Source organism: Sceloporus occidentalis, unplaced genomic scaffold, assembly GCF_023333645.1.
Source record: "Sceloporus occidentalis isolate IW3139 unplaced genomic scaffold, rSceOcc1.0.p SCAF_189, whole genome shotgun sequence".
In the NCBI taxonomy this organism is placed as follows: domain Eukaryota; kingdom Metazoa; phylum Chordata; class Lepidosauria; order Squamata; family Phrynosomatidae; genus Sceloporus; species Sceloporus occidentalis.
The window spans coordinates 495,777-514,840 of record NW_028317169.1 but is presented as its reverse complement, the minus strand read 5'-3'; the positions used below and the strand labels follow the sequence as shown (position 1 = coordinate 514,840).

Sequence of the window (19,064 nt, the reverse complement as noted above, 5' to 3'; positions counted from 1 at the left end):
TTACCACCGTATCCCTGATCATCTAATTTGTTGGAAATTATCTACAATTTAGCATTTTGCTTGCGGGTGTAAAACACCTTCATATATATTAGCAAGACGCTCATATTAAGCGTTGTAAAAAAAAATCTCAGTTAGACATCTCTCCCATTGTGCTTTTGTAATCTCATCAAAGCAACCCAAGCTTTAGCATGTGGGTTATACTCATCAACAGGACTGCACTGTGATCCTACAACTGTTTTCAAGATGCAAAAGGTACAGGTGGCTCTTTCATTCGCATAGGTGGATCTGCCATGCTGAGTTACTGATTGATCCATCTCTGGCACATGAGGAGAAGCAGAATATATAGGATACCTTGTGCTAGCGAATAAATGCTTATATAAATGCATTAAAAAAAACACCTAGTTTCCAATGTAAAGAATTTTAAATGTTTAAGAATTAAATTAGCAATCAATGGGATATTCCTTCTGATTCACTTTAGCAGCACTGCTATACAGAACGAACCCTAGATATATGTAACATAAAGCAACGACACGTTATTTAAACTGACATATCAATTTTCTGTCTTCTGCTCCTCCAGCTCTTACAAAGGTTGTCTGAGCCAGGGGCACGCCAGCCATCATACGTACCTTAATGCTGAATATAGTTGTGTGGCCCCTTTAAATTGTTGTGGTTTAACCCTTTTAAAATACATGGGTAGGAATTTGCCCCCTTTTCCCACCAGGTGTTTAGTTAAGCACACACACTGACAAGTGGTATACCCACCGCCAGTAAGCTCCAGTACTGGCTTGTTTCCGACAAGACCATGTGTGGTCGCGCAAAACATGCCCCTGCTGATTTAATTGGGAATACTTTTCTGCCACAGTGGCATACTAGCAAGACATGTTTCTTATACACCAGGTTATAAACGTGTTTAATGTATTAAACTGCGATAAATAGTACTTGGTAATTGGGACAGACTTAAAAACCCTAGTGCCAGCCCTGCTAACCTCAACAAGTGTAGCCAGCACTGCAAGGTGTAGTGCATATGTGCCCACAAACCTGCATGAATATGCACAAAGTTGAGGGTATATATTTAATACTTCTCATCCCCTGGCGGTGGGATGAGAAAGGAACCACGTCACTGTCACAGGTATTAAGCTTGATTGCCAATATGGCAGAGGTCAGCATGGCCAGCCCTAGGGGTTTTAATTGGTCTAGGTATCATACCCCCTCATGGCTCAATGGAGAACATATGAAAGAGCCTCATGGTGGTGCCACCTACTAGACTTTTGCCCTAGACTTTTGCCCTGTGAAAAACAAACAAATAAAATCCATCATTTATAGCCCCTTTTAAAAAAATACACAGTGGAAACTAAATTAATATTAACTGAATGGTACTATGCAAGCTGTTATGCTGTAACCTTTACAGTAATTACAAAGCTGTTTCCACTTTGAGCCATGGTATTCTCCAAAGCCGCTGCAGTGAGCTTTAAATGTGTGATAAATACAGGTTGCTGCCTTTGTGAGCTACAGGATTAAACATTTTCCTCTCACTAAAGGTACTAAAGGGGAGGAAGACTGGGTCACATCAGATTAATAGAGGAATAAGTAGAATCAAAATAAGGACCAAAAGTAAAGTGCAGCGGGAGGTGGACACTAGAGTTGTGTTGTCTCAAAGCAGATCCACAGTTCAAAACGTAAACACACAGAATAAAGAAAAAAAGCTTATTAACTGCTTATTCTGTTGGCCAATGATCAAAACCCCTTTTACAAGAAAGAAATAACCCAGGAATATGATCTGGGTTAGCGTTTTACATTTAAATAATCCAATTGTGTGAAATATAAATATTTGCTGGAAAAAAATTAAAGGAAAACCTCAGTCATTATATGCACTTTAATACACACGAGAGCCGAGAGGTCCTCCCTGCAAATGCATGGACAGATTCCCCAATGCCCCCGATATGCATTCGTCCATTCCCACTGGTTTCTGTGCAGGACATTTGTTCAGCTGTCAGACCACGGAAGAGAAAGGGGAGCTGCAGCTTCTACCGAAAGTACTGAATAGGTATAAGAGCTGTTTATACCATTATGTTGCAAGCACAGTTTCAAGCATCATGTCTGTTGTACACTTACTTTACAGGAGAGATCTAGACATTTCTTTACAGAATCACAGCTTAGTTAGCAGAGCCTTTAGGGAGCTGGTATTTTATACACATTTAACACAGACATTTGGCCAAGCAAATCTGCTTGCCAAAGCACGCTTGAGCTATACTCAATGCCAGAGGGCTCCAGAGTCTCTAATGAGACACCCACCCTACACCCCCCCATGGGGGTATAATACAATACTTTAAAATGCATTCTTCATTGGAGTAGCTAGATGGGACACAAGGCTGTCAAAAGTCTGTGTGTGTGTGTGTGTGTGTACATTAATTGTACACACACTCACGGCCTGCTAGTCTTACTCTTCTTAGCATGGACGTAATGTAGGTCTCTGCACTGCTGGGGACCTTGGTGCAAAAAGCCGACACTAATTGCTTTGGCTGTTAAGGATGTTTTGGAGGATTGTGGTTGTTATAGGACTAGTTCCTCTTTGCATGCATTTGCTTCATAAGTAAGCACAATCTTAAACATCTTACAAGGCAGAGTCATTTTGATCTAAAATAGAAATCATACAGGATATATCATTTGAGAAATAAAGGAGCAGAACATTACCGCCAATGTCAGGTTGTAAGAATTTTACTGGCAGGTAAAAGGAAAAATATTACAAGCGCAGAAACAATTGTCTATACCGATTAATCAACCTAATCTATAACCTCACACTTGGTTTTTAGGGTAGCCATAAAGCTACATTTACAAAATGCACATGGGCATTTGCAGTTTAAACGACATAGTAGTTAGGGCTAAATATTACCTTATTTTTCACATGTCCAGTGCCAATCCTGCGTATTCATGTCCCACCCAGGGAATTGTCAGTAACCTTGGGTCGGCCATAAAGCCATGATCCAATAATAGTGCACTTACTGTGGTCAGGGCAGCTGTCCCCAGCCCTGCGGAGCACTGGCTCAAAGGACAGTCAGTGGAGGTGAACGGGGGTCAGAGATCAGGAAACAGGGTAAACTGGGGGCTAAAAGCAATGAGTGGACAGAGGTAAGAAAACCGGCATTAAGGGTCTCAGGGAAAAAGCAAGAAGCCACTGTCAGAGGGGAGGTTATCAACATGTAGGTCAGAGGATTTTTAGAGTCACTGGGTTTGTTACAGGAATTTTGGGTTATAACCAGGTCTGCAGTTCCTTGAAAAGTGTTTGGTGACAGCCCTGTCCACTCCCACAATATGGCTGACACACTTCCACACTCCCACATAAGCCATCTGTAATGTATGACTTGGGGCTCTCTTGATATGTTTAATTGCACGGAGCAAAGGATCGTGGAGGAACTTCTATGCGCCAGAACACATTGTACAATGCTGTGCAATATGAAGGCCCATATACTTTTTATGAATGCACGTTCATACAGAAAATATGGTTGCCATGTCAACTCATCACTAGTTTTAGATATCACATCCACGATTATGATGGCCACATAATATTCAGAACACAGGCCCACACTAATTAGACAATACAAACATATGTTTACATTCCGATTTCATATTAAAGTCAATTATTTTAGGTCCTTTTTTCCAAAACCATGGGAAAAAGGAGGAATGGTTGCAGAAACTTAGCTCAGACAGACGCAATGAGGTCATACTAAAGTGAAAGGCTACAGGGCTAATTTCCAAAACCCAGAAGCTCTCTGGTGCTTGAAACATCTGAGAAAATTACAGCATTTACTTAAATGTCCCCATTCCTATAACTACCAACAATATAACAAGCTTTGTGGTATTTTAAAGCCCACAACAGTTTTTTTTCTGAGGTAATGGCTTATAAATGAGTGCTAGATTTTTTTCCCCCTTAAACCACAGACAATGATAAATGTTGTTATCATTGTAAACACTTCGTTTTACACACATTAAATGATACAAGTTTTGTCTTAAAATTCAAGTGGTTTAAGAGAGATAATGGAATATAAATGAGAGCAATTTGGCTTTAGCGATGAAATTACTAAAAGTAGAATGCTTTGTTATTGCATTTACTGCAAAATAATGGAATCTAGAAAATCTAAGGATTTTGAATAGGAAGAACTCTTTAAGATACTTCCTGGAGCACAGACACTGACGTATCAACTGGGAATGACAAGTCATCATCACATTTAAATAAAAAAAAATATATATATATATTTATATACAATATTCTAAGCAGGTTCCGCCATTTAAATAAATTGTTCTACCTACTTTTACGCCAGGAAACGTGAAAAAGGAAAACAAGTTGGCATCAAGGAACACAGAAGAAAAAGAAACTGGGAAAATAATCCTATTATTCTCAGCATGGCCACCACGACCACTTCCACCATTTTTGTCTCATGTCTTCATCCAACTGTCAATATATTTTGATATAGCTATGTTACTAAAAATATGAATTTGTATCTCTAGGACATTTCACCTAACCTTGTGGTAGCAGACGTGATTGTTAAGAAGATGAATACAAAGTGATAATGACCAGAGAATAGAACACTCTATGTTCATTATTATGTCCAAAAAATAAAAAACGAAATCCTACACAGTAAAAGGATCCTAGCTGCTGAATGTTGGGGAAAGTATTCTTTTCTGAGTAATATTGTCTATAAAGCATATGTATATATAAAACATTTCAAGTTTTTAAAGGTTGTGCAGCATCTCAATAATAAATGTAATATTTTTAAGACTAGTGCAGCATAAGACATAAGTCAGTGGTACAAGTTTCCCAAGTGGGCACTATCAAATATTAATAAGGCAATAAGAAATTTACCGTATAACCAAAAAGGAACAACCTGTGATATTATAAAAGAATAAAGTCATCATTGATCACTAGATACTGAGTTTTAACAAGCAGTACCCTTTATGTCTATTGTTTCAGAAAGTTTAAGCCGGTGACACAACCAATTATTTGTACATTGCTTCTGCTTACTGTACAGTGTTGAAGAATATGTTGTTGTAAAAATAGGTTGTTACATTCGTGTAGCTGGCTTTCCAGATTCAAATAAGGTACATATATGTATACTATAGATAAGATAGCTTCATTTTTGTGATGGTTATTCTTTCACATTATCTTATCCCTCTCCTATTGTTAAGTTGCTGATTGTTGTTTATTGGTCCATGAATTTTTTGCTGTGATCAGTACTGGATGGAATAATCTACTGACGTGGCCAGATCCCCAGGATTACATTACAAATGTAATATACATATATATATACATATATATATACATATATATATATATATATATATATATACACACACACACGCCACATGACACATACGTGGCATGGATTCTGGCTGGTCTAACCCCTCTCCCTTTATTTGAACCACACAGACTGCATTGAAGGGGATGTATAAAGTGGTGCACTATGCATTGCAAACCATTCCGGCATTCAATGACTTAACTTAAAAAACTCAAGGTATAAGTCTATATATCGCTTACTTGGAGGCTGTCACGTTCTAATAGGTTATACAAACCATTGCTCAGCAGCAGATAATTACCCTGCTGCTAATTCACAAGGTCCTGTTGCTTTCTGGAGCCTGCTTGAAAATGCTGTAAACCTAGATTGAATAAGTAACAGAGCTGCGCCATCTTGTGTTCACCAATTAGTAAACCCAACCTGCATTGTCGCATTGTTACGCTTAATTAGCACACAAAATAACAGTGAACTAATTATGTATTTCATTAAATGATGAAGCTTGGCTCACAATTGTTATTTGCTAACTACCATGTGACTATTCTGATGAATGTATAGATCATTTTGTGGGATTGTTTATTCTGGACTCATTTTTCCAAGGCAGTGTCCATACCCACCACACAGATGCGGGATTATAGCAGTAATGGATACGAGTTAATAAGGCATACATCTGCACACTTGCTGCAGTAAAAGGGTTTTGGGGTCAACAAGGCCTCTAATAAAATTATTGCGGTTAAGATAAAGCTTCACTACGACACATGGGTCATGCTTATTGAATGTAGGTTCCACTAAGTCAGAAGGACAGAGATGTGAAATACATCCACTTATTACTTCCTAACAAGAAATCTTGCCCTGGAATTAAGACAAACTATTTACAACAGCAGGAAGGCAGTATACTACCGAATACACAGCCAGATAAGAAATTTGGCTTTACATTGGCAAAGGTTTGTCACATCCAAAGCCAGCTTTACAGCCAAAAATCAGAGACAAGAAACAAAGACAATAGGCATTCTTAACACTCAACAAAAGAATGTGTGTATATAACAAGTGCGTCCTTTGATCTTAACAGGAGCACTTTGCTACCTCTGATTGGCTACCTTAAGCAGCCAATGGGTGGCAAGAATTGTCAGACCACAGAAAAATAAATTTGATGAAAGAAGCCTGGAGCGAGATAAGCGGGTCATGTGGTGACTAAGCTGGTCCAGGCCAGGGCTTCGTAGGGGCAGCCGTCTTGGATGCCCTACTTACAGTTGTGGTGCGTGGCTTCCGCCACGAATGAATAAAAGGGAGCATTTGGCGCGCATTATATATCTTTCTGTGCAGGCTGATGATTAGCATCCCTTTCCATTTTGTGGTTGATGTTCTGTGGATAGTTTTATTAATTGGGAACTCATTTTGGGTGGTATTGATTCTGGTGTTGGTTCTCTCTGTTTTCTTTCAGTGTTGTCACAGGTGCGGGTGTTTGCCTCGCCAGCCTAAATCTGAGACAAATCCAGGAAGATTGGGAAGTACAGATAAGACTTTAGTGTTGTTGGGGTTATTGAGTGCTCATAACTGGCATGTCGCTCATACATGTTTTGGCTGCTAAACCTAAATAAAAGCTGTGGCCACTTCACCTCCAATTGGTAGTCGGGTCATTATTTCTGGGAGAAGCTGGGTGTTTTTTGGCAGATATAAAGGGGTTTTCTTTGCAGCATGTTACATTCGGCACTCAGGACTATGTTGACCATGCATATTAAAGTACTCAAAGTGAATATGATAGATGATAGCAGCCTAACGCAGTGTCTTCCAGCAATGTGGAAGTGGGGAATGACATATTAGCATTACTATACCTTGAAATCCTTAAGAGGAAGAGTCATTATAAAGTTTTATACATGTATTCTAATTTATTTCTGAATTGACAAGCTCAAAAGACACAGAATAATAGATAGATTTAAAGAGGGCCCTATTAGAGTTAATTAATCCATTTTTAAAACCCATCTATTTCCATGACTCAGATCTTTTAAGCAAAGCCATTGTAGCAACGACATGGAATATGGGACTGTGTGATGGCCTCAGTTATTAGGTCTCCACAGAGAAAAGCAACACACAGTCGGTTTGCTATAGAGATCAGTGTCCTATTATTATCATCTTTTATTTATATGGCGACAACAATTTATGCAGCGTTTAATACAATACATATATTCAAGCGGTATGACAAGACGAGAATTGAAAGACTAAGGCAAACCGATAGATTAGGTACACTTGAGGCACACTAAACTCTACGTCCCTTTCTACCACTCGCCAGCCAGGCTCCACTATGGGAGATATAAGTAAATAGAAGGCGAGAACCACTACCTGCTAACAGATTTGCTCAACCAGCTCGTCTTGCTACTAAAATGACACTTTGTTATATAAACCTACATTTGAAGATATAATTACATATTAATAAATCCAAATTAATATATAGAACCTGTCATTTCCTCTTCCTATAAACGGACTGGATGCGGTTTTGGTGGAGAGACCTTACGTCCTCCCCAAGGTTCCCTGAGACGCTTAGCTGAATAGGCTCCCCCATGGTTTGAGCTGGCTCTCCAGCCCTCCCGGGGCCCTTCTTTCCTTATACACAGGCCTCTTATGTTATACATTACATATGTTTTACTTTGGATGGCTGTTAACACTGTCACACGCGCGTCGCCTTTCCTTCTTTTCCCTTTATTCCCCCCTTTTTTTTTCTGTTTGTTATGAAGGTAACTTACGGGTTCCTTTTTTGTTTTATTGTTGAGCCATGTTTCTCCGAAACCTTACCTCAATTTGGTTGTTCTTGCTGTGCAGGGTGTTCACTTTTTTGGCTCACACATCTCTGCGTACCTCTGATTACTGGGGATGATTTTCATGCAATGTGTTTAACATGTTTCTTGAATTGACATTGTAACCTAGACATTTGTCTGTAATCTTCATTGTGCCTACCATTCGCATTCTCTGCTATTTTGCCTCCTATGAGTGATGTTTGTGTTGCTCTCTGGCTGTAACGCGGTCACGCGGATCATTGTATGCTATGTTATGACTGTACCACTTGTGTTCATCCTTGCTGCAATCTGTTGTTTTTACTATGCACAGCTCAATAAACGGAGAATTTATAAAAAAAATTATATATATATATATATATATATATAAATTATGCAGAACTAGGCTAATAAATTCACTTTGTAAGACGCCCTTTTATAAAATATGTTTTTTCTGTTTACTTAGAGAAATGTGTTTGAAGCGACAAAGCATTACTTCAAGACATATATGGAATAAAGTGGGGGGGAGCTGGTATACAAACTGTGACACAATGTGAATAGCTCATTAATACCCTTTATGAAAAAAAGTACTGAAGTTATGAAAAACCACCAATATACATGCTGTAAAATACACTGGAGGCCATGCAAAGCGGGCTCCGATGCGCATCAAAATATACTAACAGATTAGAAAGCCCTTTTCAAAGTTTTGTGGAAGTGTTTGATGTCATATAGTGACATCATTTTAGTTTTTAAAAAGCCCAGGGTACAAAGTGTGTACGTGGAGATATTCCAAGTGTAAATAAATAATTTTCTTGCAGACTTAGAGGTAGCCATTGCTGGCAATCTCGACATATACAGACAACCTAATAGTTACAAATCAATCCAAGCTGATGGCTTTATGTCAGAAATTATAAAGTCTTTGTTAAGCCTTCTCCCATAGACTTTTTACAAGTAAGACTGAAAGAATTGCTGAGGCTTAAGAATTTAATTATGAGGAGAGTCTAGGCCGAGGGTTAACAGAATTGTCAGACAGGCATAATGTCAGACAGGCATATCAAATGTCCAATCAGAATATTTTTAGGAGCCAGAGAATAGATAGATCTCTAGCAAACCATAAAACAATTTAAATATCAGGTGCCAGTCAAGACATTTTAGTAGCCACTGGTGTCAGTCCCATGAGATTTGTTAAAAGTCTGTCTAACCACACTGGGAAATGAGACTCCGAAGCAATGATCTAATTACTATTCACAATTGTTTTCATGCTTACTATATGTAACCATGAATATAATTAGGTTATCTTTCAATCACATTAACTCTGTCCTAATAGGCAGCAGCCAACTAAATGTATGTTGTCCATACCCAGCTCAAGAAACCCCAGCTGGATAGTTATCCTCTAGCTTCTTTTTAATGGTGAAATAGGATGGTGGATGCGTGGAGCATAAGGCTACATTAAACAAAATACAAAAGAAGGAAGAAAGGAAAGTCAAGTAGATGGGTCAGCCAGACAGGGATATAACAAACAGCCCTGCAACCTTAAGGCCAGTTGCTGACAAATGACGCATACACAGCCACAACAGATACCAAGCTTTCACCCTCTCACGGCATGCGGACGTATGTACCCGACCAGCGGCTGCCCACTGAAGGACTGAATCTGCCATGTAAGCAACAGTAAATGCAAGTGTGCACTGCCAAAAGCCAAAAGTTCTTTGCCTGGGGCGAAAAGTAGACTAGTAGAAGCTGTGGTTCATTCCCACATATAAAATTCAGAGTTTTGCATACATTTTGGTACTGGGAAAGCTATGATGAAATAAGCTATATCTACTGGCTTTGTAAAAACATAGAGCTCAAAAGCAATGAATTGGTTGACAGATTTTGACCAGACTGAATTCTTGACCAGAGGAACATGGCGATCGTTCACTGAGATGTTACGTTTTCGATAGCTGCTTTTCTTACAGAACAATATATGAATCTCACGTGTTACACTCACTGAGTTTATATTCAATGTTTAACACAGCATACGGTAAACACAACATATGTTTAGCCAATTTCATTCCTTCAGAGTGTCAGCTTTCAGGTTGTATTATTCACTTACAGACATGTTCAGCACGGTGTCTGAACAAGAAGGCTGAGACACCTTAAAAGCACACTAAGGCAATGGAGTTACACACACGGGCCGGCGCATTCCCTTACTGCCGTGATGCAAAGCCCACCAACATTCTCCAACCACGAACAAACAAGAAATAAAATGCATGAATATTTGGTGCCTAGTTCCCTTCCTTTGTACCAGTGGTAAAGACATTCATTATCTGGCTTAGGGTGTCGATTCAAAATTTTAATTAAATGCCTCTTAGCTTTTTTAATTAAAATTTGGAATAGATAATTTTCTCCTGAAGAAGCCGAGAAGGCGAAACACGTTGAGAACCAAAGAAGAAAAATAACTTTCACGGTATCATCCGATAGGAGCAGTTTTGGGATTTTTTTCCCTCTGCCCCCGGACTTTGAGTTGAAGTGCCTTGTTACTTCTACGATCCTGTAAGTGCATTCTGACTTTCATTTAACACCACAGGAAGATATTGCACCATTGGTCTTTTCTATTTTATTCAATTTTAGATTAATAGAAGAAATAAAGAACTTTTTATTCTGAAGAGCCTCCCACATCAGCTGTGTTTGTGAGTGTATCCACATCACATTTATAATTTATTATTTTTTCTTACGTTATTACACTATTGCTTTTTATTTTCTTCTCATCCCACATGACATTCGTTGTATCTTAGGGTGTCGGTAGCCTGAGACTTGCATTGGAATCCATCATATAACCATCCATACAGTGTTGGGTGAGGTTACTTATAGACAGCTTAATGGGTTAAGGTGGCTATAAGGCAAGTATCATCTATGAAACATTTATACTGGCATGGACAAACGTTTGAGGGTAACTGATTAAAATCCCTGTTTATTAAGTCTACATATTGCTTTCTGTGGCCTTGTGTTACATTTCTAAAACTAAAATCATATTAAAAAAAAAAAAGCTTAAAATAGTATACATCAACATAAATGAAGAAAATTACTACAAACATTCAACAAGAAAAAATTGCTTTCCAAAACAGCTTTTGATTAAGCTGCATATAACACCGGGGCGTGTTTGATTTTAAGGAAACAAAGAAATGTGCATTTCGTATAAGACACCGTAGGTTTTCTGCTGAAGGCAAACCCTACGACAGTTCTTACCGCTGCTTGTGTTTGGGTAGAGACTTTGCATCGGCCGCAAACATCTTGGAAACAAAGATAATGACTGGCATGTTCTCCTCGCTCCGACACTGCAGAAAAGCTAAGAGGCAAGAAAAAACAATGTATATCAAAAACCAGGTCAAGTTTTGAAGACGGATCGATCGCTCCTGTCTGCATTTACTGTTCAGGCAGAGAGTGTTATGTCTCAGGGGTCGTGGGAAGAAGAAGAAGCTGTTTATTTACTGTAGGTAAAGGTGCCATCATTCAAGCTGACTTAAAAGGGTCTTTAAAATCCATCTTTGCTCTAACATATTACATGGTGTATAAATGCCAGTTCTGTAATAGGTGAATAATATACATACATGTAATATTTGTCTGCGGAAGCATCAGGAATACATTAATACATGTGTTTTTGGAGAGCGAGAAGCTATTTAAAAGTGGAACTAATTATTATTTAATATTATTTATTGTTTTATATAGCGTTGTATAACGGATGGACAGGACACAACAAGTAGTATGTAACATAACAATTTGACTTAGAGACAACAGGTGCTCAAACAAGCTTACAATCTAGAAGGACTCACACCTTTTATATGCTTTAGTTTTTGTCTCATGGTTATAAGGAATATGTATTGCGTGTGTAGTATTTGTTGCACAGAGGCTCATGGTTAGTAACTTTTTCATTTATTCCAATATTTCATATGAGTATTCTCCTACCCACGATCCTCTCCTATTCACTAAGCTAATTCTCCCAGCTTGGAAGTCTCTTGGAGGTCAGAACACGACATTGAAGCGTCAAACAGTGTGTATCATAACCACATTAAAGAATGTAAGAACTTGCTGCTACAGTTTAGATAAAGAACAAAAATGTTCTGGGCTGATGGCATTATGGAGAACTGGAGTGTCACCAGTGGGATTAGCAGAATTATGAAAGAAAAGATCATAGAGAGGTATCAGATTTACATAAGGAGACCGATGTATATAGTGAATATCCGTAGTTTATAGTGTCACCAGTGGGGTGATTTACGAAACGAAAAGATTAGAGAGGTATCGGTTACATAAGGGGACCAATGTATAGAGCGAATACCCGTGGTTTTTCAATGAATCTCCATCTTAAAGGAAGACGCTCCAGCTTCTTATATTGCAGGTAAAGAAAGCCCATTCTGCCGAATGTTTCAACTAGGTCTGTCCGAAGAGATAGGTGCAAGTTAAACACTAAATTTAGTTCTACAAAATTACAATACTTAATACTTAGCTAGGGACCATGGGGTCTGCATGATTGTTGCTCATCATTAGGTCATTAAGACATATGCATCGCCGACAGCCTCTCCATCACAGTCAAGAGGAATATACAAAGTACGACTCACTTTAAATGGCATAGTTCTAGCCAGCTGAAACTCATTTGTGGCAGATTATTCCCAGGTGTTATGAAGGTGGACATACTAACAGATGTGTTTCCACACAATAAATTATTACCAGTGCGGCAACAGGAAATTACATGTAATCAGGTGTTACAAGCAATATCCCAGTGAAGTGTACACACAAAAACACTGGATCAGGTGTTCAAGCAAGCTGAATATATTCCGAGAACAAGGTTCTAGGAATAATGATCCTTACTATCATGAGCATGAAATAAATCACTTCTACCTACAACATATATAAATATTTCCAGAATACAAACGAGGGTCACATACTAAACAAGGACAGACTTTGTTCTCCCTCAACGGCACAGGGAACTACTTAACAATTCATACAGTTCCTAAACTAAAAAAAATTAAATAAAAAAATGTTTTTGTGCATAATATTCTAGGCAGGGTATAATGGTAATTTTGTACGCAGGTAATTAGGATGGGGTAATTAGGCAGTTTGGTAATTTGGTAAGATGTGCTTTTGATGTTTAAAGATGTGATGATGCCTTGATAACATCATAATGGTATCATGATGTGCATAGTCTACGACAAAATGTTAACAGTTACATGGAAGCAGCAGCCGGATTCTTTTTGTAATGTTGCAAAAACATACCATTTACCAGTCCCTAGTAATTAAACACACTGGAATAATATACATTCAATCACACAGGGAACTGCTCAGGGAACTGCTCAGGGAACTGCTCAGGGAACTGCTCAGGGAACTGCTCAGGGAACTGCTCAGGGAACTGCCACCGACCTTGAGCTACTTGTGGACAATCTTTGTAGGGCACACAAGTAAATCACACAGACCAAAAAGTGTAACTAAATGGTAGTAGTCCATGGCAACTGGATATAAATGGGAACAGGAACATCCCCCCCAAAAAAGTAAGTTGTCTGGTGCTGACATTGCACATTTTAAAAGGTGTCGGAATAATATACTACCACTCACCTGGTTCTTTAAGGCTGGCAGCCCTGATCACTATGTGTTTATATAACATGTGGTGAGTTAAATTAGTTGCTCATGAATAAGATAAACAACAATGAAATCATATCACCCAATTTTCAAGAAATGCAGACAACAGACAGACATCTATATTCAAATACACCGAACACAGACATAGATGGTTGACACCACAGACTAGTTAAGCTGTGCTCTACAGTCTTCTTCCCTACAATAAGATTGCAGACAGACTTGTATAGAAGCTATCCTGAATCTTAGACAAGACCAAGGCCTGATTAAGGACCGAGCCTCTACATCAGGAAAAACGGGCTGACTTGATGGGCTAAATGCGTCAAATGCTATGTTACTTGAGGAACAGGTATGGTCCTTAAGCATCGCTCAATACAAAAAGATGTTAAAGTATAAGTTACAGAATGGGTATATTTCCTAAAGGAAGTTATAAGAGTTTGCAGGAGAGTTGTTGTTTTTAGCGCATTGACCTCACCATACAGTATGAAGTTCCAGCTCCATCGAGCCTCTGCTGCAGAAGGAGCTAGGTTGGCCCTGTATAGTTACATTTTTGAGATTTACGCAGTCTCCTCACCCATTTAATAACACATTATACAGGACCAGTCCGGCCATTTCTGCTGGAAATGGTTGCCAGTGTTTGCCCTTCATAACAAATAGTGAAGTGAGGTAGTTCCAGTCACAACTCTCCAGACCCCTTATAGTAAATAGACCCCAACGTGCAACCCATATGGATCCTCAGATACACACACTGGGCTGGACAAACATTTGTAACAATTAGGAACTAGATCAAAGGCTTTACGAGCCATATTTTATTTTTCCCAAGAGCCATGCGTGCATACATTGATAGAGATCAATATTAAGTACAACAAACTGTTCAGGGCCAGCAGTCAAATTTAGGGAACATGTTTCAAGAGATTCATTTCAAGCTCTTTAACAGGAGCAGGTGTATAGGAAAGGGCGGAGAATAATTATTATCATGGTGTAATATTTGGGGGGAAATCTTACAAAGAAATGTCCAATGTTAATCTTTCAGATATAATATGAACGACATTTGATTCTCCTGACTGCAGATCTAAGCTAGCAACTTGGCAAAGGAACTTCATGCTGTAAATGGATTATAACAGAAATTGGGCTCATAGATCACTGCAAACGTTTCTGCAAATAATAAACATTAAAGCAATCATGTAAAAAGGCACAAACAATTTTAGAAAAAAAGATGACATGCTCACCTTCTTTCAGTTGCTGAGTCTCTGGAAGCAGGGAATCAAACCGCCGGGACCCCCCGCACATAAGCCTTTCCACTCTTTCTGCTGGGATATCCAGAGGACTAGGGAGCTTCCTACACACCATACCTAGGAATTTGGTTAAGGACTGGAACAGAATGGACACCGTGTGCCGTGCATGCCATCGAGGCATCAACAGTTATAGACTATAGGCTATCTGTAGGCCCATGCCAATTCTGGTAGTTGCACAAATATATCTAAAGATGCGCTGTAGTAAAATATGTGGAATAGCGCTGCCTGCTTCACATGAATCCTGTATGCATCCAGAAAATGGAACTACAGTAAAGACAGAGGCCCCTGTTCAATGTGCCCACAGCTGTTCATTATAGCTGGCATGTTAGTGATATTCCTGAAGAACAATAATAAAAACAAAAATAGAAAATGCAAAAGTCAATGATACCGGAATTTGATTGTCTGACAAAATACTATCAAAGATTATTTTAGGGATGTAAATCAGGTTGATCCAAACTATTAACAACTGATAATCACATTATTATTTATTTATATAGCGCCAGCATATATACATACATGTGTATGTATGTGAGAGTGTGTATATACAGTATATTACCTAATTCGCAACACAACTGAGGATACAGAGGACAGCTTCTGATAATGGGAGCCACTGACTGAAGATTGCATTTACTTGGACCTTCGGATCAGAGTGTCTGGAGTCCCTGGGGCTGATTTTTAACCCCAAGGAAGAAACTATCTTCTCAATTTTCTCCTTCTCTCTAAAAAAACAAACAAACAAAAACACAAAAATGACTTGTAATGATAATGGTTCATGACTGTTCCAATAAGAATACAGAGTTCCCACTGACCTTTTAATCACTGCATCATACAGACTCCATATGTTATCCAGGATGAGCTGCACAAATAAAGGCTTCTTTGCTTTGTTCTGCAAAAACACATATTATATATATATATATATATATATATATATATATATATATATATATATATATATATATATATATTATATATGTATAATAAGTTACACAAGGGTAGAGTGGACTGGGGAAATGAGAATATTGTGAGACATGACATCAAAAAGATAGTACAAGTGATGTCACACTGCTTTAAAGACCTTTGCTTCAGGCAATGGAAAAAAGCTACATCGATAAAAAAAAAGAAAAATTCACACTCGACACCTTGAACTGTAAACTTGACATTGCCTGGGACCTAAAACAGTGCCTACACTGATCGTGACAACATATACAATATGTGGCAAATCGATGGAATACTGGACGATGGACTATTCGACCAGAACAGAAATTCTAATACATCCCATGTAAAGAAGATTTTAAACAGGAATGAGAATTTGTTCTTTATTCTTCTGACATAATGTTGAAGGGAGGTCAATTTCACAATGGAATATTACCCACCTCCCCCCTTCAGTAATGTCTACTGCATAAATTTCATTAGGATGATTTACGGCCTGATCTCTGCTATAGAAGGTACATGAGGAGTAATTGTTAATATATGAGGGTTTTTAAAAGTGAAATATTACACAAAAGAAACACTGCAGGGAAAAACTTGGCTGCACTATTAAGCCGAAGAGCTCTTTTGTTCATTGGCCAATGGAAGATCGTCTTCCCTAAAACCCAAGACAGAGACCGTGGGCAATATAAATGATAAATCTCTATGGAAAACATTAGCTTTGCTATTTCCACCAGGCCAGTGACAGAGGCCATTTGTGAAAGTCGTTCATCACTACAAATTTGGCTTCAGGCTTTTACTAACACTGTTTGGCGCATACTAGCAGAGCGCGTTGGTGGAAGAGGGAATTAAACATCAGATCAAATAAATAGGAAACCTAAGTCTGGGTGTCAAACTGGCATATATTTTATCCCAATACATGATCAGATGTATGAACCGACTCTAAGGTTATAAAAACGAAATGGAATAAAAAAAAAAAAAAAAAAAAAAAAGAAAAAACCATTGTTTTGAACCATAACAAGCTAAAAACACTTAAGACCATGGAATGACATGATTACAAAAGAGAAATGTACTCCGAGCACAGGGATTAAGGCATGTATAAGTAATGGCATGGTATTACCTGAGCTCCTTTCATGATCTTCTTGGCTTTAGCATTCAGGTAGTAATCCCCCCAGAGTGTCTTCAGAAGGACAGCAGCCCTAATACCAACTTTCTGGCTGTAGAGTTGGGCAAAGTGATCTATGCTACAATAAAATAGGGGACAGGAAAGTACAATTTCACTATACATTAATACAAAGGGCCAAATCTTGAGCAAGAAGGGATATGTTGGCCCTGCACAATCTATAGTTAACCTGCTGGTTTAATGAATGTCACATCAGTTAATGGTTTAGTGAATAAACCCCACCAGACGTGAAAGAATGTGTCCTAAAACCCTGCAAACCCTGATTGTAACAGGAAGGATTCCATACCTGATGTTAAAGTAAATTGCGCATCCACCCAACCATTCACAAACAGGATATGGATGATGGGGATAATACAATAAAGAGAGTTGTCTACCCTTTGTGTCCTTTTTTTCTCCTGGAAATAGAACAACCTTTCATGTGTAAGAGAAACGAGAGTATCTGAGTCGGACGCTCATAACTAATAGCTATGTCCCTGACAGCCGATACGATTTAGTTCTATCAGCTTAAGAGAGAAAAGAAGGGTCACAGAATTTACAGAAGTGGAGACACTTGCAAGAGCTATTATTATACGTTCCAGACGGAAAGCAATACTAAATCAATCACAAACCCTCGCACTGAAAGGTTCGTCTAAAGCATAAAATGTTTCATAAACAAAACAAGGACATTCGGGGAATTGCCAAATAACATGTAATAAAGAAATCAAGCGATTTTCTAAACTAGTCCATACGCCAACAATAGTGTTGAACCACTCGATGCCACTGGTTTGATGGGAAACCTTTCTACAGAACCACAGCACCATCTACTGATAACATACAATAATGTCTCAAAAGTCACTATTTCACAAACTTTACTGGCAGATAAGAACCGTTCTGCCCATAGTCCTTTGTCTCGAACCAAGTAATAAAACCGAACTAAATTAAAATTAAATGAGGCAATTCTTTCAGAATATTTTAGTAACATACATAAAACTGAACTTGTTAAGCAAACGGAGCAAAATAGTGACTAGTGTACTGTGTTTAATGTAAAACATATTAAAAAAGCCTTCACATGATGAGAACTGACTAGCACAATAAAACAAGGATCGCGAAGGGGGATATACCATATATATATATATATATATAAAATATATATATATAGTGAGAGAGTGAGAGAGAGAGACAATATGCCCGCTGAATCAAGACAGACTTACGTAAAGCCCCATCCATCGATGGCACTGCCAAAAACTACATTGCCCTGGTCTGGTGAGAAATAAAGGTGGGAATCATCCGTTTCTTCCAGACCGGCACTCCAGTCATACACCTGCTCTCCTTCCACACATTCTGATTTTCCTTCATGCTCCATTTCCTTTTCAGCTCTGTCTTCTAGGACTTTAGACGTGAAAAGGCTCCCAGTAACAGCGTTTACCTGAAAACAATGGCACAATAATACAGTATTTTAGACGAGGGAGCAAATACAAACACTTTGTACAGCTTGAAGGAGAGAAGAGTGCAAGATGATGCGATAGAAACAGTTAAACACAGAACACCTAACAAGTACAGGAGCGTCATTTTGTTTGAAGAGTCGGAGAAACGTTTGAACATTTCCAGCGTCTAAAACTACATCTAAGATTTTGATGCTCTAATGTGAAAAGGTTTTACTTTACTGAGATGGTGGTAGATAAGGGGAACAGGCTCCGAGTAGAAGTAGTAAAGGATAATACAGTTCAAAGAAATGTAAACATGCATAGGCATATGTCTACTGTAGGTCTAAGTCAATATCAAGGACTGAAAAAGGTTTGAGTCAGGACATAGTGGGTAGACTAGATGGACTGAAAGTTTTCTCATCTGCCGACAAATTCTATGTTTTTTTTCAAAAGAAGAAAATGTCTCCTTATTTCCAAAATTCTACATTCCTCACAAAACCAAACCATGTAACCTTGTTAATACCTCAATATAAGCAATTTATATTAGAAAAGCTGCCTTACATAGCATATAACTGCCATTGTAGTTCCTGTTCTTGGGATCT

General features: G+C 38.4%; 1 protein-coding gene and 1 non-coding gene across 4 annotated transcripts in view; both read right to left on the bottom strand.

The window, feature by feature from the left end:
* The window catches only part of LOC149278425 (elongation factor-like GTPase 1), a 117,208-nt gene that overhangs the window by 95,449 nt on the left and 2,695 nt on the right, over positions 1 to 19,064 (bottom strand). For all 3 annotated transcript variants that reach the window (XM_089501967.1, XM_089501968.1, XM_089501969.1), the window contains 6 exons: positions 18,250 to 18,464; positions 16,997 to 17,120; positions 15,759 to 15,835; positions 15,532 to 15,668; positions 14,884 to 15,006; positions 11,276 to 11,375 (listed from right to left, as the gene is read on the bottom strand). In XM_089501967.1, the coding sequence (XP_089358093.1) occupies positions 11,276 to 11,375; positions 14,884 to 15,006; positions 15,532 to 15,668; positions 15,759 to 15,835; positions 16,997 to 17,120; positions 18,250 to 18,464 (776 nt within the window). The remainder of the gene's footprint in view (positions 1 to 11,275; positions 11,376 to 14,883; positions 15,007 to 15,531; positions 15,669 to 15,758; positions 15,836 to 16,996; positions 17,121 to 18,249; positions 18,465 to 19,064) is intronic.
* On the bottom strand, positions 13,605 to 13,738 carry LOC149278426 (small nucleolar RNA U109). Its single transcript, XR_016278766.1, has one exon. It is a non-coding gene; the product is annotated as a small nucleolar RNA U109 (small nucleolar RNA).